At 44.9% G+C, this 26,692-nt stretch overlaps 1 protein-coding gene across 1 annotated transcript in view; it reads right to left on the bottom strand.

Annotated features, from left to right (window-relative positions):
- Positions 1–26,692, bottom strand: part of C9H14orf180 (chromosome 9 C14orf180 homolog) — a 348,560-nt gene that overhangs the window by 9,734 nt on the left and 312,134 nt on the right. The window contains exon 4 of the mRNA XM_086936658.1: positions 11,711–11,737. Coding sequence (XP_086792784.1) covers positions 11,711–11,737 — 27 coding nt within the window. The remainder of the gene's footprint in view (positions 1–11,710; positions 11,738–26,692) is intronic.

The following is a 26,692-nucleotide window of genomic DNA, read 5'->3' as shown; positions in this document are numbered from 1 at the left end:
AGTTAAAAGTAGTAGCAGCCAATTATCCAGAAGTTTCTTAATTTTACTCTGCATTTCTACATAATTCAGCTTGTATAGCTGTTGATGTTGATCAGAAATGTAGATCCCCTAAATAACGTATTGGGTCGGGCTTAGCAGCTTGGTGCCTAAGATTGACTGGAAGAAAATTAATTTCCGAATTTTAAACAAGAATTTCTGTTTTGTTTTGGTTTATTTTATAGCCCCCAATTAATCCAAATTTGCTGAATTCTATTATGGCCTGTTCCAAATCCTGGCTATAGGGACTAAGGTATAATATAATATCGTCTGCAAATAACTTTAGCTTGGACATACCCAGAATTGGAGCATTAATTGCAGCATTTTCTCGAATTTGGATGGCTAATGGTTCAATAAAAAATGTAAATAATAATGGGGAAAGCAGACACCCTTGTCTTGTCCCCCGGTTTATTTTTAATGTGCCAACACGGTTTGTACTAATTACAACCTGAGCCTGAGCCCCCTGATAAATGTTCCAGAGCATTTCAATAACCTGAGCAGGAATTCTGAACCTGCCAATACCTGAAAAAAGAGTATTCCAATTTACCAGGTCGAACGCCTTTTCGGCATCGACCATCATGATACAAGCCGGGGTTGAGTTATTGTTACAGTAATCAGGAGCTTGAATTAAAAATTCAGTGTTTGATGACATTGATCTCCCTGCTATAAACCCTGACTGATTCTTATAGATTATTTCCTGTGCAACTGGTGTAAAAGGCTGCACCCAAGTCTTCATTAAGATCTTATAATCATAGTTGAGGAGACTAATGGGTCTATACAGGAATTGACATCCTTTGGATTCCTGCCCCTTTTCATGAAGCTGACAACAATCGCCTCTTTAAAAGGCGAGGGCACCGCACCATCATTTATGATATGATTGAATAGCTTGGTCAAGGGCGGGATCAACTCATTTGCAAATACCTTATAAAATTCTGTGGGTAGCCCATCATCTCTACAGGCTTCAGCTCCAGCAGTTGATTTCAGGCCTGCCACAATTTCAGCACTTGATATATCCTGTTTTAACTGTTCCACAAGAAGGTTAGACAGTTTCAGGAGATTTACGCCATCAAAATATTTCTGTATGGCATCTTGCCCAACTGGATATTCTGTTGTATAAAGCTGTTGGTAGTGCTCCAAAAAAGCCCAAGCAATCTCATCCCTATTTGACAATACGGATCCGGTCTTAGAATCAACCACCTCTTAGATTAAAGCAGCTTCCTTTCTAGTTTTAGTGGAGACGGCTAACACTTTGCCTTCTATTTGGCTTTCTTCATATATCCGTTGTTGGTAGGTTTGGGAGCTGCTAATTTCTTCTAATAAAAAGAATTCCCTCAGCTCATTTTTGGCATTTGCAAACTGATGTTTTTGGGACGCATTTCCCGGGTCTTGTGCACTTTCGACAGCCTGCTGGAGTTCTGCTATTTTAGCCCGTCGTGTTTTTCGACTGAGTAGCCGAGTAGGAGATCATTTATCCGTGCACAGCAGCCTTGAACCCCCCCCATACTGAGAAGGTTTCAGCCGTCCCCTCAGTAAGCCTAAAATATTAAAGAATCCATACTCTTAAACTTTTGACCCATTGTTGATCTTGAAGAAGACGATCCATCTGCCACCTGGATCTCTCCCTCCTCCCCTCATCAATTTCTAGGTCAGGCTTAATATATGAGTGGTCAGAGAAAAAGTTAGCCCTTATATGTGCCTTTAGGATATTCAGTGGCCCGGATATAAAAAACAATCAATACAGGATGCCGTCTGGTATTGGCAGGAATGGCATGTATAACTGTTTGTAGCTGGGTTGGCATTGCACCATGGATCCCCCAGCTGATAGTCATGCATTATAACCTCAAAAACTCTTTTTGTTTTTGGTTTCAATTGGTTTTTATTTTTATTAGAGGTGTCTTTTTTTAGGTCCTGGATATAATTAAAATCCCCCCCAATAATGATCTTACCAGGGGCTCCCCTTAGCAGCTTGTTGATCTTTGCCACCACAGAAGAGTCACCCGTAATCGAACCATAGTAGTTGACTAAGTTCAAGATACTCTCATTTAATTTTGCCACTACCCATAGCCATCTTCCCTGGGGATCTCTCCGAACTTGCACAAATTCCCAAGACATGTTTCTGGAAAAATAAATGGCTACACCTGTCATTGCTAACCCAGCTGATGCAAAAAGGCATCAGAAAATGTTCTCAGTAAAAAGAGCTTAGGTGATTTTGATTTGAGATGTGTTTCTTGGAGAAAAAGAACTTGGGGCATAAGGGAGGCCAGCCATCTTATAAGCCCACCATATTTCTGTTTGTTAAGGATACCATTCACGTTTACTGACACAATTCTGCATTTACTAGCTATGGCTATTGCTTAAATAGCCTTGATGTTTGATCAGATGAAAGTTCAAGTTCAAGTTCTGATATTTGTATAGCGCGCTACTCACCCAGAGGGTCTCAAGGCGCTTGAGGGTGGGTGGTGATTTACTTATCGAATATCCAGGTTTTTAGTTGCTTTCTGAAAGAGAGGCGGTTCTGAGTGAGGCAGAGGTGGGAGGGGAGAGAATTCCAGGTTTTAGCCGCTAAGTAGGAAAAGGATCTTCCCCCCCATGGTGGGGGGAAGATCCTGTTTTCTCCTCTCTTTGTTCCCTTTGCAACGGCTCTTTTTACTGCTATGTAACCCCCCATCGAGCCCCGTGGCCTTCCCCCCAGAAATGTGGAAAACCCCCAGCAATAAACCAGTTACGTTTTTCATACATCTGTCTCGCCTGTGACGTTAATTAAGTCGCACAAAAATGTTGTTTAATTGCTTTGCACTTTACTTTCTTGAGGTCTATGACTTCAAATCAGTCAAAGTCTTCTTTATCTTGTTGTGACAAACAATGTTGGTAAGCAAAGTCAAAAGTTCCAAACTGAAACGGAAAACAGGTAGCTCTATCACAGATATCGAGGTCACGGGATATCATAAAAGCCTCAAATTCAGAAGAACAAACAGAATAGTAAATGTGGTAATGTTGTGATAAATGAAGGTATCAAATGAACAACCTGATAACTGGACCTTCTGCACATTGTTGCAAGAGTAGTAGAGCTTCATCGCCAGCCTGTGAGTCCTATATACTTGAAACGCTATGGTAAGACTAGTTTTCTTTTCTCTCATGCCTTCTTTGAGATACATACATGATTAGGACGGCAAACAGTTTTGGTCATCATGATAAAGAAAGTAGTAACAAGCATCTTTTTTTAAGTTTATCTAATCTGCTATGCCCTAACGCTTTAACAGTGGCAAGGCATCTGGCCTTGATTGAGTCCCTTTCAACATCTATATTAGACCTGTGTATAAGGAGTCATTTCCGTACAATTGGTGCTACAAAACATAAATGTAAATAGAGCTATAGCAATGCTGTACGAGGCTGTAACATTAGCCTTTAAAATCTATCTTGCTCTGCTATATGGTGACCAGGACTTTTTAGAGCTGTTCAATTTGATTTTCCTAATTTTTAAGTCTAAATGGATAACACAGCACTTTGCAGAGGAAAAAACACAAGAAAAAAAATGATGTAGGAATCAACAAATGTATGACTGAAACATATGAAACAGAATGCAGCAGTAATAAAATACAGAGGTAGAATTCCCTAGGTCCTTAGTTTAAAGAGTCCGTCCTGAAACCTAAATGCCATAGTTGTTAATAGAGAAAATCTAGAATGCAGGAGGAACACAGACTATTTAAAGCAGTTCTCTTGTACCCGAAGAAGCATATTTTCCAGCAGTAAAAAAAATGTTAAACAAAAAATGGACAGGTCAATGACAATTCTCAATAATTATATTTTATATACAATTATATTCCAAATAAGGTAGCCTTTTCTCAAATGTAACCAACCTGCTTGTTATATCAGCCTTCTGCATCATTTGATAATGAGAACTCGTGTAATCAGCTTTTCAAAACAAAAAAAGTTGAAGGCATTCCAATTTCCATCTCTCAGGCTGACAAAAGTATGGGTCAAGCGAACGTCTGAGCAGGAGGCACGGGATTATGATTGATAACTACCACTTCCAGAAGCTTGAGTCAATAAATATCGAAGCAGTGATACATACCCTCACTTTCCCAGTAGTCTGAGAATTCCATATAATCCCTACCGTGTCTGGTCGATAAATGGTAGCTACTTTTGCTCTGTGTGTTAACAAATTCATCACCTAGTACTAAATGCTGGATTAAGAAATCTGTTCTCACCCAATTATAGCAAATGAGTCTCTTAATTCTGATAATTTCCTAAACTATTTACCAAGTGCAGGTCTTCTTTTGCTTTCCAAAATCAATGAGCAAACAGGTGCCTACCAGCAGTTCTTGGAACACCATGAACTGCTGGATAATAATTTTTTTGTTTAATTTTTTTTGTTGAGATAGAAACATAGGCGCAGTGAATAACCCAAATTGGGCTGCAATTGGATATATCTGAAATCAGAAATAGAGCTTAGTAGGACACTATATTTCCACATTACATCATTGTCATCTGTAAAAAAAGTCCCTCCTGGCATGGGGTAATGTGACCTGAAATGGGGTTATTCCTCTGTACACCAACCTCCGTCCTGCAGTATGAATGAGTAAGATCTACTGGTTGGCATCTCTCCAGTCGAATTAATAGATAATCATCAGGGTTGTGGGACTAGAACAGCTAAAACTTCTGGTTTTACTTTTTGACAACAATCTGGCACTGCAGCTCAATCAGAGTTCTATTTGCTCATACTCCTGAATCTGATCATCCTGGGTTGCATGGTAGACCATAGCTTGCTCCTTAGCTGCTTACGAGCAGTGGCCAATGTCTCAGAGCCAGAATTTGAATGGCTTCAGTTACTTTTCTCTGAGCGATCACAACACCTCCAGCATGGACCACTTCAATCTTTTGACACAGCTGTCCTCTATGGCATTCTCCTGGGCTCGCCTTTTTCCCTTTTGCTACTTAAACATTTTATGAAACCATTCTTTCGATCCTAAGTGACTGAGGTCTGTCATTCATTCCTACACACATGATACGCAGATTTAACAGCATGGCAATGGTCCACCAGATGACTTCTTCCTCTAGGACTGGATGAAGTGACCGCTTAATGATGTACAGTGTCCTCAATCGTAATGGGACCAAGACAGAGGTCTTCTTGCTGGACCACTGATATGGAGTTTAATCTTTCAACACCACCCCACAATCTTCCAACTTGTTCAGCTTTATCACACCATTCACCAACACAGCAGCAACAATGGTGATATTTGGTCCAGGGAGCTCTGTTTTTTATCACCCATATTGGGGCAGTCATATGATCATCATTCTTCTGCTTGCGATGTCATAAACAGTTAATTTTATGTATTGACTGAATCCATTAAAAGGGGGATTGTAGGAGCACTGATCAATGCAAACTTGATAATGCAAATGCTTTTATGAAGGGGCTACTCAAGACTCAGACTGACCAGCTGCAGGCAATGCCAGATGTTACTTTACTTCCATGAGTGTTACCTAAAAATTAGGCAGTATCTCTCTCACTTTGCGACACTGTAATGGAAAGCAGGTAGATGGGCACATTGTTTTAAAAATGTAATGCATGATCTACAAATGGCTCCCTTGAAAAAAACACCACCCTGCTTTTACTTCTATTTGCTTCAGTTTTACACAGTTGAAGCAATTTAAAAACTTGAGCAGCTGTATGATACTTGTAAACACTAAGGGCCCGATGTAGGTAATTCCTATTTACCTACTCTTAAATACAGAATCATACCGGTTCGGTATTCAAGAGTAGGTAAATAGGAAGGGGGCAGATGCAGGTAATTCTTATTTTAGAATTACCGAATCTGTAAGATTCGGTAATTACTGATTCTGTAAATACCGAATCGCTATTTCCTATTGATTGCTATGGGCCTTGAAGCCCATAGGAATCAATTGGAAATACTGATTCGGTATTTACCGAATCGGTAAATACCGAATCCTGCAAGGGTGAAAAGTGTGTTATTTTGATACCCTGTAGCACCCCAATTCCAGGGTTGTGTGCCATGTGGCACACATACATGCCCTAAGGGCATGTCTGTGTGTCACATGGCACAGGTGTACATGCACAGATGTGCATGTACACCTGAATTCGGTATTTTACCACCCAATTGTATTGGGCGATAAAATACCGAATTCTGAAGGCCTGTAGCACTGTAAACATTGCTACCTACATCTGGGATTTACCGAATTGGTAAAATTACTGATTCGGTATTTTACAGAATCGGTAAATTTACCGATTCGGTAAAATAATGGCCCCTACATCTCAATCACCAAAAACCGTTCGGTAACGGCCAAATTCGGCCGTTACCGACCGGTATTTGGTGACCTACATCGGGCCCTAGATGTGGAAAGTTGACCAGGCCTTTCTGTTCATAAAACAAATTGTTTTACCTCAATAGTTTGCATCTTCTTGGAGACAATTAAGGGCCTGATTGTGATGTTGGTCAGAGTTCCCTCCAACTGTCATCTCTGCGGTTTCGGAACTGACCGACCTCAGGTCGGCAGTCCGAAACTGTAATGATGATGCAATTGCACATGGTGCGGTCGCAAACTCCTATTTCCCTTATCGAGCTTGTGCTGCGGTCGCAAATCGTCTACAGCACAAGCTCCCATAAAGAAATGGGAGTTACTGTAAATCCCTGCACCGTGTGGCAGGCACAACATCAAATAGAGGCTCAAAAGCACTGTAATTATAATATAGAATTATGGCCTTTTTTAAAGTTGATTGATTAAGTTATTGCAGGAGCTGCTGCAGAGGAAAGCTACCCACATTGAAGTGCAGCAAGAACGAGGGCAAGAAAAGTGGTCTGTTTGTAGTAAAAAACATAATGTGCAAAAGAGGAATTCCCCCTTTTGGGGAAGTATGGACATTACTAACATTACATTCATAACATCAAAATCACTAAAAGGATTCCCTTAAAGTAAACTGGAGAGGACTGGCAATTTAATGTTACTATATTCAACTGCTATTGAAAAGCCTGCCCTGCCCATTGGTCATTGTGGGCTGCCAGTAGAGCACACTTGTCACCAAAGGAACATGACGAGACATGCACAGAAGATATCTTTCTGTAGGCTCTTCTACTACTAATGTTCCTGGTGTTCAGCAGCCGCGGTCGGTAGTAGGAGTTTCTGCAGGGCTGTGATATGGGAAGGGGGAGGGCCAGGGTGGGGGGAAGTAATGCATGGATTTCAGAGTTTAGCAGGTAAGTAAACATATAAATAAATAAAACGAATTTCGCTGCGTGCACTGCATCACCAAATGCGATGCAGTGCGCGCAACGAAATTCGTTTTATTTATTTATATGTTTACTTACCTGTTAAACTCCGTAACAGCCGCGGTCGGTAGTAGGAGTTTATGCAGGGCGGTGAGGTGCAGGGTGGGGGGAAGTAATGTGTGGATTTCGGAGTTTAACAGGTAAGTAAACATATAAATAAATAAAAAGAATTTCGCTGCGTGCACTGCATCACCAAATGCGATGCAGTGCGCGCAACGAAAATCGTTTTATTTATTTACATGTTTACTTACCTGTTAAACTCCTTAAAACATACATTACTATCCCCCCACTCTGCCCCTCCCCATCCCCACGTCATCGCCCTGCAGAAACTCCTACTACCGATGCGGCGGCTCTGTAATCTATACATTACTACCCCCACCCTACCCCTCTCCCTCCCCACGTCATCGCCCTGCAGAAACTCCTACTACCGACGCGGCTGCTCTGTAATCTATACATTACTACCCCCCACCCTGCCCCTCCCCCTCCCCACGTCACCTCCCTGCAGAAACTCCTACTACTGACCGCGGCTGGTGTTCAGATTTGCAGTAACAGTTACCTCTTTCTTTCTCTGAATCCTTTTGATTTTCGTTGCAACACAGACCTATTTTGACAAAAAGCTGTATATTTGGTCAAGGATGCGCCCACTGCCGCATGTAAGAGCAAAGCAGACTGGGGAGTGTACATGTGAAGCACTCTCTCAACTCTGAGAGTAGCTGTCTCACGTTACCATCATCACTCTTGTGTCTCACTCTCTTCACACAGGAGATCTTGCACTATATACGGCACTCTCGCCCTCCTCTCCTCATCAAGTAGCAGTCTCACACTCCTGACCACATTCTCACACCCCTCACAAACGAGCAGGCACACTATCAGAAGTACCTTTACACCCATCGAAGACGTGCTCTCATATTACTGACTGCACCAACAACCCTCACAGATTGATATTTTCAGGGAAGAGACAGCACTCTCACATTCAGTCACATTGAGGCCACACTCTTACATTCCTCGCAGACCAGCAGTTTCACAATACCTGTGATCAACCTCGAACACTAGCTACCTCACACTACAGGCAGCACCCTCACAACCTTCAAACTGCTGGTCTATAGTAGCAACAGAGCCCTCACACCTCTTACAGAGTATCATTGTCACTCTACTGACAACACTTTCATACTCCTCACATGCTAGGGGTCACACATTATTGAAAACACTCGCATCCCTCACAGAGAGGAAGTTTCGCAACCCCCATAGAAATATCACACCCCTCAGAGCAGTGGTCACTCACAATAATAGCATTCATACATGCCTCAGAGATCAGCTCTTACACTAAAGACAGTCCTCTCGCACCTCTCACAGACCAACAGGCTCACACCACCACAGACACTCTCACACCCCTCATGCACTAGCAGTCCCACACTAGAGACATCACTCTCCCTCCCCTCACAGAGTAGCAATATCACACTGATGACAGCACTCACATTCCTTAAAGCCTAACAGCCCCACTGCAGATAATACTTTCGCACCCCTCAAAGCAGTGGACTCATAACACCACCTCACTCGCACCCCTCACTAACAAGAAGTCTTACTTTACTGATAGACCCCCTCACACCCATCTCAAAGTAGCCATCTCACACTACACACAGTACTTTCACACTCCTCACCGTGTAGCAATCCTGCCTCATTAAAACGTTTTTTTCCTACACCCGAGGACAGTATCTCACACTACAGACCACACTTACACACCTAACAAACTCGCAGTAAGGCACTGCCGACAGCACTCTCGTGCTCCTCACACTCGCAGTCTCACACTACAAACAACACTTGCATACTCCACACAGTCTAGCTGTCTCACACTGCCAACGGCACTCTAACATCCCTCGCAGACCAGCAAAAACGCAAAGCCCTTTCACCCTATCACTCGTAGAGTCGCAAAAGGTGCCCACATCTTCTACTACCTGAAGTGTCTTCAGGGAGCTAGGTTATTTTAGGAACCTTTGTAGGAGTATTTTTAGAGGCATTTTATTACTAACAACTCCTCTTTCTAGAGCTTGTCAGTTAAACCATATAACTGAGTATCTGCTTGGAAGGCACTGTTGACTCTGGTGTAGGCATGCACGTGCGTGGAATGATGGCTCACTGACAGACCTATCACTGCTCCGTAGAGAATGCTGGCATGGAATACAAGTGGGACAGTTGGAGAGGAGTTGAAGTGGTGGCGACTGTGTCCTGTTGTGTTCTTTTATCGGGCCTTAGGTATAGAATATAACATGTGGAAAATAATTATTCTGGAGCACCTTTAAGCATGAGGTACAAGTACGTTGTAAACAATTATAGGACTTGCAAAATTGAACCGCCCACATCATCTATTGCTTTTCAGACGTTTCAGAGAATTGTCATCATTTTTTCAGATTTTTCTTGGAGCGGGTGGACGTCCAACAGTCCTAGGGCCTCATTTATGAGGCTGTGTGACACTTTTACGTCGCCGGTGCGTCACTTTTTGTGATGCACCAGTGGCGCAAAAAATGCGCCTTGTTGCGCCATATTTACAAAGTGACGCATCTAGGTAGATGCGTCACTTTGTAAACCCCTGCGCCACATTATACCTGCGCCAGGTATAATGTATGCAAGAGTCATAGAAGTGACGCAGTGAAATCTATGAGATTTCACTGCGTCACTTTTAGGACGCCGTTGCATCAAAATCTTGTGCCTGCCTCACAGCAGGCGTAAGACTGAAGCAGGCCCTTTCAAATGGGGCTTGCCCCATGTGAAAGGACGCATTGCTGGAGTTGCGTCACTTTTGTGACACACTCCAGAAATGCGTCACTTTTGCGCTTACAGATACGTCAGAAATACTGACGTATCTGTAACTTCTTGCGACATGATATGTCATACATTAAATATGACGCATCAGGATTGTCACAAGGAGTGCGCACTGAGAAGTGACGCATCCCTGCTTTCACGCAGCGATGCGTCATTTCTCATAAATGAGGCCCCTAGAGAGTGACAGGCTTGCTTACCACATCATGGAAATACTGACAGTTTTTAAGAGACTCCTTTAATGGTCCCGGGGAACACTTGTCTTGCTGGATTTAATACGAGGGGGGTATTTATACTTTGCCTACAGTTCTTTTATGATATCTATGTAATTATGTTTAAGATAAAGTAATGGGTCATGATTTCTTGTATTTGCTTTGATCACTATGTTCATAAGAAACACTCAATCAAGTATATTATGTTATGTCTTATGTGTGTTTGCTAGCTACAATTTTAGCACATCCACCATGGATGCCAACACTTGATTTCCATGTGCCATAACATGCTCTTTGTATAATTCAGCATTTACGCCTATGAAGAAAAACTACTTCCATGCGCAAATACCTTGCGCAGGTCTTGTCTGTGTTATTTTATCCAATTTATCCTGGGTGTGAAAATATGGGGAATAACACGTAGAAACACTACTCGCGTTGATTTATGTGTATTATTACATTTTTCGCACTAGTTAACCTAGACAATTGCGACCAGGATGAGCAAGTGGCATGAGCCCAGATAAACCCAGAAGAGATCTATAGGCGCCCAGCTCCTGATGTTAGTGTTAAATTGGGCGCAAAGGCATCGTATGCACGTTAACATCTCAACTCATGGGTCTAAATCGGCCCGTGAGTTTAACAAAGACTGAATTCAAAGAACAACACTGCAGTTGTTTCTAGGATTGATTTCACAAGTTTCTGTGGCTTTTTATTCCGATTTTTAAAGCAAAAGCAGGTCATTTAACTAGTGTTGGACCAAACATGCACTGCAGCAGCTTAAAGTGTCACTGTGAAGAATGCTGTGGGAGCGGACAAAGCTATAAAGCCAACCAAACACATAACAATTTGTTAGAAATTTTAAGGGAGGATGAAAAGAGCAAATGACCAGGCGTTAATCTTTAAAATAGCCTATAAAATGAAGCCGAGCAACTAAACGATGGCCTGGAGATTGTTTCATAAATGTTACATTTCTAAAGAATTACCTCTATGGTGAATGTTTTTTTTTTTGTTTCTCGGTAACACCAATATCACAGATTAATTATAAATGTAGAGGGACCGATTCACCAGAGATCATTTGTTTCTTAGCTTAGGGCAAAACGTGGACGGTGTGTGCATATTTTTTTCTCGTTTTGCATCGAAAAGCGTCACCAGAGACATTAGCATAAAACTAATTAGCACGATATGAATTAAAAATGGATTGCGGAATATTTGCTAGATTTTGGAAGTTATCCTTTGGACAAAACAACCTCTCAGGCATATCATTCTAAAATAATTTTACAGCAATCAAACGCATATAATTAATAATACAGCCGAAGCATTTCGAGGTCATTAATAGCCGGCGGAGCCATCACGTCATCTTCAACTTACCAATCATGTAGTTACAGCAGGAAATGTCTACAAATTGCAATGAGAAAGAATAATCATTGTCTGAAATTCAGTATGCTCAATCCAAATCACAGATAACTTTTTCTCTCACTTGGAAACTTTTACTCTTTCGTTCTGGGTGCATATCAATGATATCTACAATCGATTGATGACGCCTTCCTCCCGTACCTGCGTCACCCATGAAGGGACAGGATTCTGCACATTACTACCTCACCTCAGATCAAGAGGATACAGTTAACCCCAATGATAAGGCATCACACCGTAGAACAGATTCTGACGCACACATGTTATTAAAAAATACTCTATGATTTAATACAATGTTATTTATTACTTGACAACTATAGTATTAATTATACATATAAGGTTATATAATTCTGTTTTACTTTTCTCTCATCTTCTATTCTTCCTATTTCTCTCTTTCTATCTTTTTTATATTTTTCTCTCACTCTTCAACTTCGCACACATTTCAAAATACAGACTGCAGTTTCCGTAAGGCACTCTTCTCTTTAGCTTCGGTCATTGGTATAATTGGTATACAGTGCATCATCTTTCTGTTTATTCACCTTGGTCTCTCTTATCTATTTATGTATTAATCTCATTATAGACATGTTCACTATTATGTACCTTTTGCCGAAATTATTTTAATAAAGCTTATTGGAACAGATAAAAAAAAATAGACATCAAACGTGCACCTTGATTCGGGGTTCAGGAACATATTCTTGCAAAAAAAGACCTTGGTCTGCACCCAGCTTATAATGCTTGATCAGAATACTGCAGTTTTAGAACATGGAGACCCCGTACATTCTGCCCACTCATGACCCAAAGAAAGGGTCCTCCGAAGCCATTAGCCATGTGTGTGTGTGTGGGGGGGGAGAACATAATATGGGATAATGGTAACAATAGCGATCTTCATCGGAGATCAAACAGATTTATCAGTCTGTAGTTACAAGGACTACTCTCAAATCTTTAACCTAACTATACACATGTGGTTACTCATTGCAGTGTTTTTATTCACAGAAAAAATGTCTCTCAACTTTCATTTTTGGACTTTACTATAACTTTTGCTTTTTTGTTCAATGTAATCGATCCCTTTTTTACAACAATAATTACTGAAGGTCTCTAGAGTCTGCCCATTGCTAATGCTTTACTGAAGTAACACCAAATACACATCAATAGGTGGTCAGATGTAGTTTAATGACCATTAGTCCCAACAGCTCCCAGGAAACTGCCATTTACGTTAATAAAAATCAAATGAACAGCCAATAATAGGCTCAGAAACAAGGCATCCTTAAACTTTGATTAGCCCAGATCTAAAATTAATAAATAACCTTTCGCAACATTAAGAAATAGGCTCAATTTGGTTGGTTCTAGTACGCAAGCTTGCTTGACTGGAAGAGTTACTAGAATTTTCATGTCACTCACCTCTTTCCATCATAGTGTATTTTTTCTATGTTTCCTTAAGGGTCATATCAGATTGTACTGCTTTCATAGTTATCGACTTCACAATCAAAAGCAGGTTTGATATCAATACTTGCTAAATAGATATGTTGTTTCATCAAGGTTGTTTACTTTCCTGTAAGTAAGTATGAGGAAAGAATGTTCACCTGGAAGGAGAAGCCACCTGATGCCTGCAAGGGTGGATTTTGGGACTTTGACAAGCTGACCCACAGGACTATGTTAGGTCTATCAAGGGCCAGTGGTGCTGGCCTCTTTTTGCGACCTGAATAATAATTGGGGGAATGTACCTGTTGGGAGACCCTGGATGCTTTCTCTAGAACATCTGTGGACTGGCCCTTGGCTCTACTGACACACAGGTGTCCTGCAAGCGGCCAGGAGACTCTGGAACCTGGAGAGTGAAGCAGAAAGGATGTGCTGCTTCTTGGCTACAAAGAGTCTGCGCCTGGTACCCCCCACAATCAGGAGAAGAGTACCAATAGCCAGGCAAATCACAGAACTGGTGTGGGGATTCCTATAAACCAAGTTCCCCATTAACATCACCTTTAGACACCAACAGATCTGAAGAGGATGCTCCTGGTGGCTAGTGCTTGCCACCAGGAGCAAAATGACACATTCCATGAGAGAATGATCCCTACATGAACCAGGTACCCCAGTGTTAAAGCAGTCATATTTTAAAATATTAAAAATCCCTCTTTCTGGCCTTTCCTGGCATGTGTAGGGCCAGTGCAACAAAAGCTCCTCGGGCTGCAACAAGTGGATTTGCTAGGCACATTCCCTGAATCCCGTGTTTGGGTGGCGTGTCACGCTGGCTTCTTGTTCTGCTGCCCAAAATGAACACAGCCAGGGGAGGTAAACAGATTCTGTCTGTAGCTCCATAGTCACTGACAGGTCCAATGTCATATTTACTGTCTCTCCTGTGTGCAGGGAATTTTAAGTGAAGGTGAAAAGTTCTACAACCCTGGCACCACTGGCCAATCCTAGATCCCCATAATCACTCCTAACCTGTCCCAAGCCTCCTACACAGCATTCTGGAACAATCTGATGTGGCAACTTCAAGTTGCTCCTGAAAACAGGATCCCTGAAACATAAGCTCTGTCAATAGATGACATCGCTACCTAATCCATTCATGCCCAAACCTCCTGCACTGACTTTAGAGGTCTGGCCTTCCTCCTTTGTTTCTGTGGGCATAGGCTGTCCCAGCCCATGAGCAATATGACAAGCTAATTAACAGATACAGATTTTCTCTGCATCCCTTACTTTCCCTGGAACTGGGTGAAGCACTGGTAATGTCCCTATTATGTAAGGAGGCCTCCGATCTTTCTACTGGTGAGCATTGCAATTAACTTGACACAGTTGTGGGAACCAACACCTGGAACCTGAATATGAGCTGAGTCAGGGAAATATAGCTGGGGCACCTTGGTACAACGACTCCCTAAGGGAGATGAAACGCGGGGTGAGGAAGAAAGAACGGGCATGGCGTAAAAAATATGACGCCATCTCCAAACAAGAATATGTCTCATCCTTAGCCCAGTATAAACTAGCCATACAATCTAGGAAGGCTACTTTTTTCGAGGAGAGAATAGTGGCTGCAAAAAACCCACAAAAAGAAATCTTTCGGGTTTTGGCAGAGCTCAGGGTCAACAAAGAGCAAAGTCCCGAGTTTACTCAGGAGGACTGTCAGAGGTTTCAGGATTTCTTTGTAAAGAAGATATCTGACATCTTACACGAAATTGAGGAAATGGTACCCCTCGATTGCCCTTGCCTACAGGACCTTATCACCCCATTAAACATCCCATCATTAGTTGAGTTCGCCCCTATGTCTAAACTAGAATTACTTAACATCGCAGGCCGAGTTAAATCGGGTTCCTTGGTAGACCCCTGCCCTCCTGACATATTCAAGGTGGCAATGCCAGGAATAGAGGAAGAGGTCCTGCACTTATTGAACACCTCTCTTCGCACAGGACAGATCCCTCTAGCCTTCAAAGAGGCTCGCCTGATCCCCTTATTGAAGAAACCCGGTGCAGACACAAAATGTCTGAAAAACTTCCGGCCCATCTCTCAGTTGCCTTTCTTGGCCAAAGTGATCGAGCAGCATGTGTTAGCTCTTCTCTCGGCCCATCTAGAGAGTAACAACCTGCTGGAGACCAATCAGGCAGGGTTCCGTGCTAATCATAGCACGGAACTAGTCATGCTATCTATTCTAGATGAGCTAAGAACCCGGGCTGATGTAAAAACACCAAGTGCCCTGATACTATTGGACCTCTCCGCGGCGTTTGACACCGTGTGTCACAAACAGCTCCTGTCGCGGTTGAGATCCTTTGGTGTCATAGGCACAGCACATGCATGGCTCGCATCATTCCTGCAGGGTAGGACACAACGAGTGCAGCTGGGCGATTTACTCTCCACCCCCGCGCCGATCACCTGCGGGGTCCCACAGGGCTCTGCTTTGTCACCCCTACTTTTTAACATCTACCTGCAGCCATTAATTGCTCTCCTGAACAGGATGGATTGCCTAGTGTATAACTATGCCGATGACACCCAGATCATCATCCGGCTGGATGATGGCCCAGGAGCATCCACTAGGCTACAGGACATACTGAAAACCACAGTTAACTGGATGTCTGAGAACTCTCTGAAGGTCAATCCAGACAAGACGGAAGTGCTGCCCATTTCCATCTCGGGCAACCCCTGGAGCGACAAATTCTGGCCTAAAGAGTTGGGTACACCACCAAAACCGGCAGCCGCAGTCAAAAGCTTAGGCCTATTTGTGGATAACAAATTATCCATGGAAAAACAGGTTTCCACTGTTGTGGGCACCTGTATAGGCCTCCTAAAACAACTAAGGAAGATCTCTGCATTGCTTTCATTCCCTACTTTGAGACACGTGGTCTCAGCCACAATTCTGGCTAGGCTGGACTACGGGAACTCCCTATACCTAGGCTTGCCTCAGCAGCTGCTGGACAAGCTTCAGGGTGTTATGAATGATGCAGCTAGGCTCATATTCAAAAAACCCAGGACTGCCCATGCCTCTCCCCTGATGCAGGAGCTGCATTGGCTCCCAATACGTCAGCGAATTGTATTCAAGGGATTGTGTATTGCTCACAAGGCTCTGTACGGCAAAGCACCCAAATATCTGAAATCCCGAATATCCCCCTACACACCGGGTAGGACCTTGCGTTCATCGGACGCCACTTTTTTGTCCCAATCTCGCTTCAAACTGACCACGGTGGGGGGCCGTGCGTTCTCCAACGTGCTCCCAGCTTTGTGGAATAATTTGGATTCAGATCTCAGGAAGGAAAGTAATTTACTTCCCTTCAGAAAAAAACTAAAAACTGTGGGGCATATTATCAAGGGGGTTTATCTCCGCTTTTTTGGCTTTAAAAGCCAAGAAAGCGGAGATTAAATTATCTCCCTATTACCAAGCTGTCGCTAACACCAGTTAGCCACAGCTAGTAGGAGATAGCGACCATCTTGGGCCCCACTTTGCAAGTCAGTGATATTTATCACTAATGAGATGCAAAGTGGGCGTGCCAAGATGTTAGAGACTGAAAACAGTCGCTAACATCGCTATCTCCTATTACCAACCTTTGGAGATATTCGCGCTAAGCGGGAATATCTCCAAAAGCTAACACCTGCCCTGAGCAGTTCTTAGCCATGTTATCCAATGGGAGGTGGATAACATGGCTAAGAGCATTTGCTCGCTAATGCATGAATATCGCTGACTTTTCAGCGATATTCATGCATTTCGGACGTTTTTTATCGCATTTGCGATAAACCTTGTTAATAGCAAGGTTTATCTGCGATAAAAATCACCGATGTGCGGCGATAATTTTTGTCTCTAAACAAGTTAGAGACAAAAATTATCGCTAGTTGTTGGTAATATGCCCCTTTGTTGTACAAACAAGCATGGAGTAGCTCTTAGGTGCACAGCCGATTTCAAGTGAATGTAACACCTCATCACGTAACATCTCCCACGTAAATCTGGACAGACAGCGCTTAGAGACCCCTGTGGTTATAACGCGCCATACAAATTAAATAAATAAATAAAATAAATAAAATATGCCTAATACTAAAGTGTCATATGGAGTGCTGATATAATATTAGGGACTGTAAATCTGTACTCGGCTGAATGTGCAATTCTAGATTGTACCTTGCTGAATCCTGTAGGATTAAATGGAGCAACACTGTACTTTAGTGCAGATTTCACCTATAATGGTAACTCAGTGTAAGAACCGTAGACCTTTAGTATGAACCAAACACCTATGTAATGAATTTTCCCTTACATTATAAGGCCTTCCCCAGGTCAGTACCAATCTATGAAGAATTCATTCTGCAACAGGCTACCTGTGTGCAGATACCAGGCTGAGCAAGATGGCAGTGTCACATGAAAGCAAATGTGTGTTCATGTGTGTCCAGCTCAGATCCTCATAGCCTATCTGCACAGCAGTAGCCTCATGTTAAAAGATAGATGCTGGTGGGCAGTCAGTCCATTTATTGTCAATTTATCGTGAGTGGGGCTCAGGTACTGAGAGTTGTTCACATTTAAAACCCAAAACAGGGTAGTCAATTGCAAAAAGTCTAGGGGGGCGAAATTGGGGAAGTATGATTCTTTTGTTGAAATATTTTAGGTAGCCAGATTAATTAAATACTTTCATACCTTGTTCCCACTTTTATATGTCAAAGAACATTAAAAAACTCCTATAACAGATCATACATATTAAGGACTCACTGCCCTCGTCAAAGCGCTCTTATGTACTGCTGTACCTCCAGAAAATAATATAATGTGAGTCTTGACCTAAATGAAGCACATCAAGTTTTTTCTTGGAGCCTCAATAGAGAATCATCCCATTCAAGATTCTTGAATAGTTTGTTAATCAGGAATTTGTTAAATTCATTGTGGCTAATGATATACTAAATTCTTCGCAGAATTGCTTCAAAAGTGGCAACAGCACCGAATCTGCTCTTATTGTGGCTGCTGACGGTATTTGCCACCAGGTTGATGGGGCAGCCATTCTTGCGCTGCTTGATTTATTAACAGCATTCAATACCGTTTTCCTGGTAGGCTCTAGTCTAAGGCCAATCGAAACTGGATTCCTGTTGTCATACTATGATTGGATGTAGCATACCTAATGCTCCAGTCATATGTCACCATTCACACTAATGCACCCATGTGATCTCAAAAGAATCGTGACTCTGTTCCGGATACCGGTTGCCGCGCACACTCACTCCACAGCGCATCACTTTCATTCCAGGAAGCCGCATTCGAAGGAGCAGACGTCGGTCTCTTGATGTACTGCGTCTACTCGCATGCGCGCACTCGCGGATCCCGGAGGATCCTGCACTGGTGGCAGCTTTTGGGGAAAAAACGCAGTCCAAGACGCTGAGCTGGGCAGAGGACCTGCGACGCGTAGAGGGTCTTAGGTGCCCAGTAGAAGGACTTGAAAAGTCAGTGCGGTCCATGAGGGGGAACCAGTCATTGCCAGGGTTTGGCAGAGAAGTGAAAGCAGAGTTTGCAGGCACCTGGTACCAGCCCTTAATATGCCTATTTAATGCCTATTTAAACGTTGATCTGTAGGTGTGCTCCCTAATACCAGCTGAGTAGAGCTGGAGACAGCACCTGAATAATTAATCTGCTAATGGTGGCAAGGGGTTGAAAGTGTGCAGCAGTAGACCGTGGAACAGAGGTAAGTGTAGAGCAGTTTGCCCTATATTAATTTAAGATGTGGAAGAGCTGAAACTGCTTATTTCAACAACTGAGGTTATTACCTTTACCTAAAAACGTCATCGGCAGTTTTAAGTGTACAAGCTGTAAAATTGAGATTGGCAAAAGGAGCCGTGTATCTCAGGTGGACATTGGGAGGAGGAAGTAACATCTAACCAGGCCATACCATTGGTGACCCGAGCCCGGAGGGGGATTAATTATTATTATTATTATTATTATTATATAAAATTTATAACGCGCTCAGATTACCCAGGGGCATCCCAGCAACTAACAAAGAAGAGAATCTAAAAAGATGGCACCGTCCAAAGTAAGAGCCCGTAAGACTATAAAAACTGGGAAAAAGACAGAGAAGAACATTCCAGGGAGTGGAGTAGGCAAATCAAAGGGGGTGCTGAGTGAGCCAGCTGGAAAGAAGAAACAAGCTACAAGAAATATACAATCCTTGTCATTAAAGCCAAAACCAGCGAAGCCAAAAATAACAAGGGGTGGCTCATCAGTATCTAACTCGATTAAAGACTTCTTGGGAAGACATTTTAAGGGGAAGGATGTGACTAATAAGGAGGCAAGCATCAGAAGAATTTAGTATTGGTGGTAGGTGATTTCAATCATAGATTAGATCCCCGAAGGGTGGATAGTTGGTACAAAGAATTTTTAGAATCCTATAATATTGAAGTGGTCATCTTTCCAAGAGGTGAGATCTCACCACAGGATGAGACTTTTACTCAGTTTATGGGATCACTGGGCATGGTATGTGCAAATGGGAGATTGCAGCTAGATCGGCCAGCGGGACGGACTTTCGTGAGGGGCCAGCACCGCTGCCCAATAGATTATGTGTTTTGCCAGGCCTGGTGCTTTGATCTAATTAAAAACGTTGAGGTGCTGAAAATGACTGGTAGTGACCATTTTCCATTGAGGGTAGAACTACACATACCAAGAAGTAAAAATAGAGAAAGGGCTCTGCAGGTACATGTGGACTATCCAAAACGGTTAACAACTTGTATAACAGATGAATACATTGAAAAGTTAAAGCTAATCCAGCAGACAATCTCAACTGAAGAAATTCAACTTAAAGTTGGAATTTCTTGGTTTGAATCTACCATAGGGAAGCTGGCAGACTCTCTAAAGAAGAAATTTAAGGCAAAAAAGTCAGGGCTGGGGAGCCATAGTGCTAATAAAAATAGGAAGACCTGGTTTGATGAAGATTGCAGGGTAGCCAAGGCACAGATAAGACAGAAGGAGAAAAGATTAAGGGCTATGTTTAAGGTGGACTTATATCAGTCACTCCAGCAACTAAGGTCCAAATATAAAACGGAAATACGGGGAAGTTTATTTTGTTATTTTGTAGACTTCCACGCATCCTTCGATCTGGTGAACAGCGAGCTGTTGTGGGAGGCCCTAATTAGATATGGAATCCCAAATGATCTGCTACGTCTGATCCAAATGATCCATACTAAAAACTGGGCCCAGATAATTTTAGATTTAGATGGTAGCCTATCTGGGAAAATAGAGATTGGAAATGGGCTGCTGTTTTCCTTGTTCTTAGCAGATTTGCCATTGACCTCGGAGAATGCCATTGGGGCAAGCCCGAAACAAAACGGTAAGCATATTGCATGCTTACTTTATGCCGACGATCTGGTGATTATGGACCAGACCGAAGTTGGCCTGCAAAGGAAACTGAATATGTTTAAAGATTATTGTTCCAGGAAAAATCTTGTGATTAATATAGATATGACCAAAACCTTGAGCTTTGGCCGGAGGAAAACTGGGTTCTCATGGTGGATATGGACAGAGAAAGTGGAATCGGTTACTGAATACAGATACTTGGGGCTATGGTTTGAGAAAAGTATGAAATTGAACACTCACCTAGAAGCGTCAAAACTAAGAACCTCTGCATCGATTAGCGGCCTGAAATTGTTTAATAAAGACTAGTAATGACAGATAGACCAATGCTAAGAGCTTATTCAGCAATCGTACCCCCGCAATTTCTGTATGGCGCCGAATTGTTATATTTAAGCGGCAAGGAAGACTGGAATGTTGAGGAAGGTAAAAACCTAAAAATGGTATTTGCACTTCCCTTGTCAGCAATGGTCCAGACTGTAAGACTGGAATTAGGATTGACTTCATGGGGTATTCTAGCCGGTATGGCCCTACTTCGCTTCTGGCAACGTCTAGGAGTAGGCGAAAACACGAAATATCTCAATGGTGTAAAAACAAAATACAGAAAAGCAAACTAAAATGGGTAAGAGAGATTTGGGCAATTATGACGAAGCTAGGTTTTAAGATGGAGGTTAATGTGTGCCCCACTATCTCTGTGGTTAACATTGATAAGATACTTAGGTCGTTGGGGAAGGAAATATCTCATGCACAGGACCAAAATTATCTTGTAAATAAAACCTCAGTTCATTTTATGACTGCTGCATGGAAAAATGATCAATGCTTCCCCTACATTGATAGGTTACCCGATTGCCGATTACGGAGTGAGGTTTTTAGGGTAAGAATTGGGGTGAACCCTTGTTATATAATCAAATTGGCAAAGTGTGCAAGAATTGATAAGACAGGAAGATGCACCTGTACTTTGGGCACCCACTGTGATCTGCTACATATTTTAATAGATTGTCAGAAGTTCCTGGATTTACAAATTATGTTCTTAAAACAAATATTTAAGAAATATGAGATTAAAACAAGGGCCCAGGCTGTGACCCTGATGACTGAAATGACCCATTTAGATGTTGCTGTTGCTATTGGAAACTTATGCAAAGAGTGAAGGCATTTTTTTTATACCTTTAATGAGTTTTAGCAAATAGTTTACCAGCAATTAAGGTAAAAGTAGGTTTTTATATTGAATATGTTTTTAGGATGTATTTTAGCGTGTTTAATGAAATGTTCCTTCAGATGTATTTTTACTAAGATATGTATTGTTTGTGGACCAAATGGTCCGAATAAACGTGAAATAAATTGAATTGATCTCAAAAGTTTCCACTCACCCCTGCAGGATGCGTTGGGCAAGCTCTATTCTTCGGCCAATCAAAAGAAACTGTATTCCTGTTGTCATACTATGATTGGATGAAGTGTACCTAATATTCCAATCATATGTCATCATACACATTAGCACACCCAAGTCATCTCAAAACAGTCTATTGGTGAGCACCAGACCTGCCGTGCGGAGGCAGTGTGTGTAGCGAGCGAGAGCAGGCACTTTTAGGGGCAGAGTAAAAGTGCTCCCGGAGCAGGAATGGACTTTGGTGCCCTTGCATCTGGAGACTTGGAAGGACGAGTGAGGCACAACGAGAGGAAAGCTATCAGAGAGCAGCTGTATGTTGTTTACAACAACACCCGGAGCCCCAGCATCTAATCTCTCTGGGGCAGGTCCATGGCCATGCACAGACTGGCTACAGTGCAGGAGCTAAGGCATCTAAACTGCTCCAGGAGGTATGATAAACTCGCAATGGTGCCCCACACTTCATCACACCCCCTCCCTGTAATGGTGTTCTGGACACTTTGATCCATGTCAAAAACATGATTTTGTAAAGCAATAAATCTTGGGAGGAGAACTTGCAGGGAGTCATGAGTGGCATCACACCCTGGTCCTGACCCGATTGGCAGCCTTTAATGGTCAGAGCTGACCTCAACCTGGTGCCAGAATTAAGGTAAGTAGCGCATCGATAAATTTGGTTGATGTGTAATAATAAATTGATGAGCAGTGGGATGCATTGATGGGGAGTCCTGCACCGAGGAGGGGGAGGTGTGGTTGAAGGATCTGAGAGCCCTAATGGCCGGTTCTTTTCTTCAGAGCACACAGGTGGGACTTGAACATGAAGTTTTGGGTCAGGGCTTATTTCTGTAGCGCCTACCTCAAATATTATCAATGCGCTATAGCAGGGGGTGGTACTGCGTAGATTAAGAAGTAGTATTGAATAAAATGAGAAGGCGAATGGCAGTATGCGCTGGTGTTTGGTGAGAAGCCCTTAAAGTTGACTTTTTCGCCTCAACAGGATTTCACGAATTTCTTGGATCTGGCCCAAAGGTGAAGCCTTTTGACCCAGTGCAATTAGTGGTTTCATGAATGGCTTCACTCTTGGACCCAGCGCAACTCAACTCTCTTTACCGCCCTCTCCTATCACTCCAAGCCTACTAGGAGACAGGGCTCCACAAAAAGGGGTTACGCCAAATCAAATTGGCACTGTTACCATAAGAAAATCAATGCATGAGTTTGATGTTTTCATGAATGTGAAAGGTCGTGCAGGCATTTATTCCAGCTATTCCTAATGCATTTCATGTACTTTTGGCAAATGTCCCCCTTTTGTAGGGGTGGCTGAGCACTATTCCTCCCACTCGCGGAACTCCAATCAATCAATCAATCAGTGACACTTATAAAGCGCGCTACATACCCGTAGGGTCTCAAGGCGCTGGGGGGGGGGGGGGGGGGGGGTGCCGCTACTGCTCGAACAGCCAGGTCTTCAGCTTCTTCCTGAAGGAGAGGTGGTCTTGGGTCAGGCGCAGGTCGGACGGGAGGGAGTTCCAGGTCTTGGCGGCCAGGTAGGAGAAGGACCTTCCTCCTGTAGTCGCTCTTCGGATGCGGGGGACGGCGGCGAGGGCGTGGTTGGCTGATCGGAGGTGGCGTTTGGGAGCGTAGAAGTTGACTCGGCTGTTGAGGTAGCTCGGGCCTTGGTCGTGTAGGGCTTTGTGTGCGTGGGTGAGGAGGCGGAAGGTGATTCTCTTGTTGATGGGGAGCCAGTGAAGGTCTCTGAGATGTCCGGAGATGTGGCTGGATCGTGGGATGTCGAGGATGAGTCTGGCTGAGGCGTTTTGGATCCGCTGGAGTCTCTTCTGGAGCTTGGCGGTGGTCCCGGCGTAGAGGGCGTTGCCGTAGTCCAGTCGGCTGGTGACGAGGGCCTGGGTGACGGTCTTCCTGGTCTCTGTGGGGATCCACCAGAAGATCTTCCGTAGCATGCGTAGGATGTTGAAGCACGCCGAGGAGACGCTGCTGACTTGCCTGGTCATGGAGAGGGAGGAGTCCAGGATGAAGCCCAGGTTTCGTGCATGGTCTGTCGGTTTGGGTGCGGTGCCCAGGGCGGGAGGCCACCAGGAGTCGTCCCAGGCGGAGGGAGAGGAGCCCAGGATGAGGACCTCCGTCTTGTCCGAGTTTAGTTTCAGGCGGCTGGTCGTCATCCACTCGGCTACCTCTTTCATCCCTTCGTGTAGGTTGGCTCTGGCGGCGGCGGGTTTGTTGGTCAGGGAGAGGATCAGCTGGGTGTCGTCGGCGTAGGAGATGATGCTGAGGTGGTGTTTGCGTACGATGGCCGCGAGGGGGCTCATGTAGACGTTGAAGAGGGTGGGGCTCAGGGATGATCCTTGGGGGACGCCGCAGATGACTTCGGAGGCCTCTGACTTGTACGGTGGTAGGCGGACTCGCTGTGTTCTTCCGTCGAGGAAGGAGATGATCCATTCCAGCGCCTTGTCCTGGATTCCGATGTTGCTGAGGCGCCGTATTAGGGTGCGGTGGCAGACCGTGTCGAATGCCGCGGAGAGGTCTAGGAGGATGAGGGCCGCTGTTTCTCCATTGTCCATCAGGGCTCGGATGTCATCGGTGGCGGCGATGAGGGCGATCTCGGTGCTGTGTTTGGCTCGGAAGCCGGACTGTGAGGGGTCGAGGGATCCGTTCGTCTCGAGGAAGGCGGCCATCTGCTTGTTGACGGTCTTCTCGATGACTTTGGCTGGAAACGGGAGAAGCGAGATGGGGCGGTAATTCTTGAGGTCGGTGGGGTCCGCTGTTGGTTTCTTGAGTAGAGCGCTGAGTTCGGCGTGTTTCCAGCTCTCGGGGAAGATGGCGGTGTCGAAGGATGTGTTGATGATGTCTCGCAGGTGGGGTGCGATGACAGCGTCGGCCTTGTTGAAGATGTGGTGAGGGCAGGGGTCGGTTGGTGATCCGGAGTGGATGGAGTTCATCGTGCGGATGGTGTCTTCTGTGCTGATCGGGGTCCAGGCGTGGAGGGTGGTGGTGGGGGGGGGTGGCTGGTCGGTCGTGGTGTGCGTTGGTTGGTTGTTGAAACTGCTGTGTATGTCTGTGATCTTGTTGTGGAAGTATGAGGCGAGGGAGTTGCAGAGGTCTTGCGATGGGGTGATGTCGTTGTTTCCTGCGTTGGGGTTGGAAAGCTCTTTCACGATGTTGAAGAGTTCCTTGCTGTTGTGTGCGTTGTTGTCCAACCGGTCCTTGAATGCTGTTCTCTTGGCGGCGCGGATCAGCTGGTGGTGTTTCCGGGTGGCAAGTTTGTAGGAGGTCCTGTTGTCCGTTGTCGGATCCCTTTTCCAGACTTTCTCGAGGGCTCGGCAGTTCTTCTTGGAGCTCTTGAGTTCATCGGTGAACCATGGGGCCTTCTTGCTGCCGGGTCTGCTAGGCGGGGTCCTCAGCGGGGCGAGTTCGTCCGCGCAGTTGCTGATCCACTTCGTGATGTTATCGGCGGCCTGGCTGGGGTTCGCTGAGCTGGCAGGAGGGTGTTGGCTCAGGGAGGTGGCGAGCTGGTCTGCTGTGATCTTGTTCCAGCTTCTGCGGGCGGTGTGTTGCTGGTGTTGGTGGGTCGTCGTTCTCTTGAAGGTGAAGTGGACGCAGCTGTGGTCCGTCCATTGAAGCTCTGTGGCGTGGCTGAAGTCGATGTCTGTGCTGGATGAGAAGACGGCGTCGAGTGTGTGACCGGCGAGGTGGGTGGGGGTGGACACCAGTTGCTTGAGTCCCAGGTTGGCGAGGTTGTCGAGCAGGGTGCTGGTGTTGTGGTCGTTGTTGTTCTCCAGATGGAAGTTGAGGTCTCCCAGGAAGATGTAGTCAGCGGAGGGGAGGGCATGCGGGCTGACGAAGTCGGCGATGTCCTCGCTGAATTGTGTGCGTGGTCCAGGGGGTCGGTAGATCAGGGTGCCTCTGAGGGTGGTGTTCGGGTTGGTGTGGATCTGGAAATGCAGGTGTTCGGCGCTGGTCAGGGTGTTGTCGGTGCTGGTCGTGAGACGGATGGTGTTCCTGTGGATGATGGCGATGCCTCCTCCCATCTGGTTGGCGTTTCGGTCCCTCCGGACGATCTTGTAGCCCTCTGGGATAGCGATGGCGATGTCGGGAGCTGATGAGGCGTTCATCCAGGTCTCCGTGAGGAAGGCAACGTCAGGGGCTGTGGCGTCTAGAAGGTTCCAGAGTTCGATGGCGTGTCTGTGGACGGAGCGGGTGTTGAGGAGGATGCACTTGAGGTGGGTGCTGCTGGAGTTCGACTTGACCGGTGCTGGTGCGGGGCTGGGCCGGATGCAGGAGAACTTGCAGGCGTGGCAGCTGAACGGTCCGTGGGTGCGTCTTGGAGTGGCTTGGTGGCAGTCTGGGAGTCGGCCGGTGTTGAGAGCGATGAGGGTGGCGGCTGAGTACGTCAGGCGGGTCGGTCGGGGTCTTCGTGGGCCAGGGGTCCTGGCACTGGTCGCGATCCGGTCGCGGACGGGCGCAGACGGGCTTACCTTCGGCGCACAATCGGCGCGCCCGCTGCGCGTGACCGCTGCGCGTTCGCACGGTCGCCATTTAAGGCGAAGTGCGCGGGTGGGCGGGGCAGCTGGGAGGCGGGAGCGGGGAGGGTTACAGAAGACAAAAGGGGCGGGGACAAGCGGCGGTGGCGGGAAGGGAGGGCGGGGGGCGGCGCGGTAGGCGGACAACAAGGAAGGAGAGCAAACACGATAACAGGCAAAAACAGGCACAAATTACCGCTAAAAGCGGCAAAAACAGAGTTTAAACACCAAAAAAAGACAAGCACAAATTAATGACA

This window comes from Lissotriton vulgaris, chromosome 9, assembly GCF_964263255.1.
Source record: "Lissotriton vulgaris chromosome 9, aLisVul1.2, whole genome shotgun sequence".
NCBI classification, from domain to species: domain Eukaryota; kingdom Metazoa; phylum Chordata; class Amphibia; order Caudata; family Salamandridae; genus Lissotriton; species Lissotriton vulgaris.
Note: the sequence above shows the minus strand (reverse complement) of the source record. Positions and strands in the feature narration are given on the sequence as shown.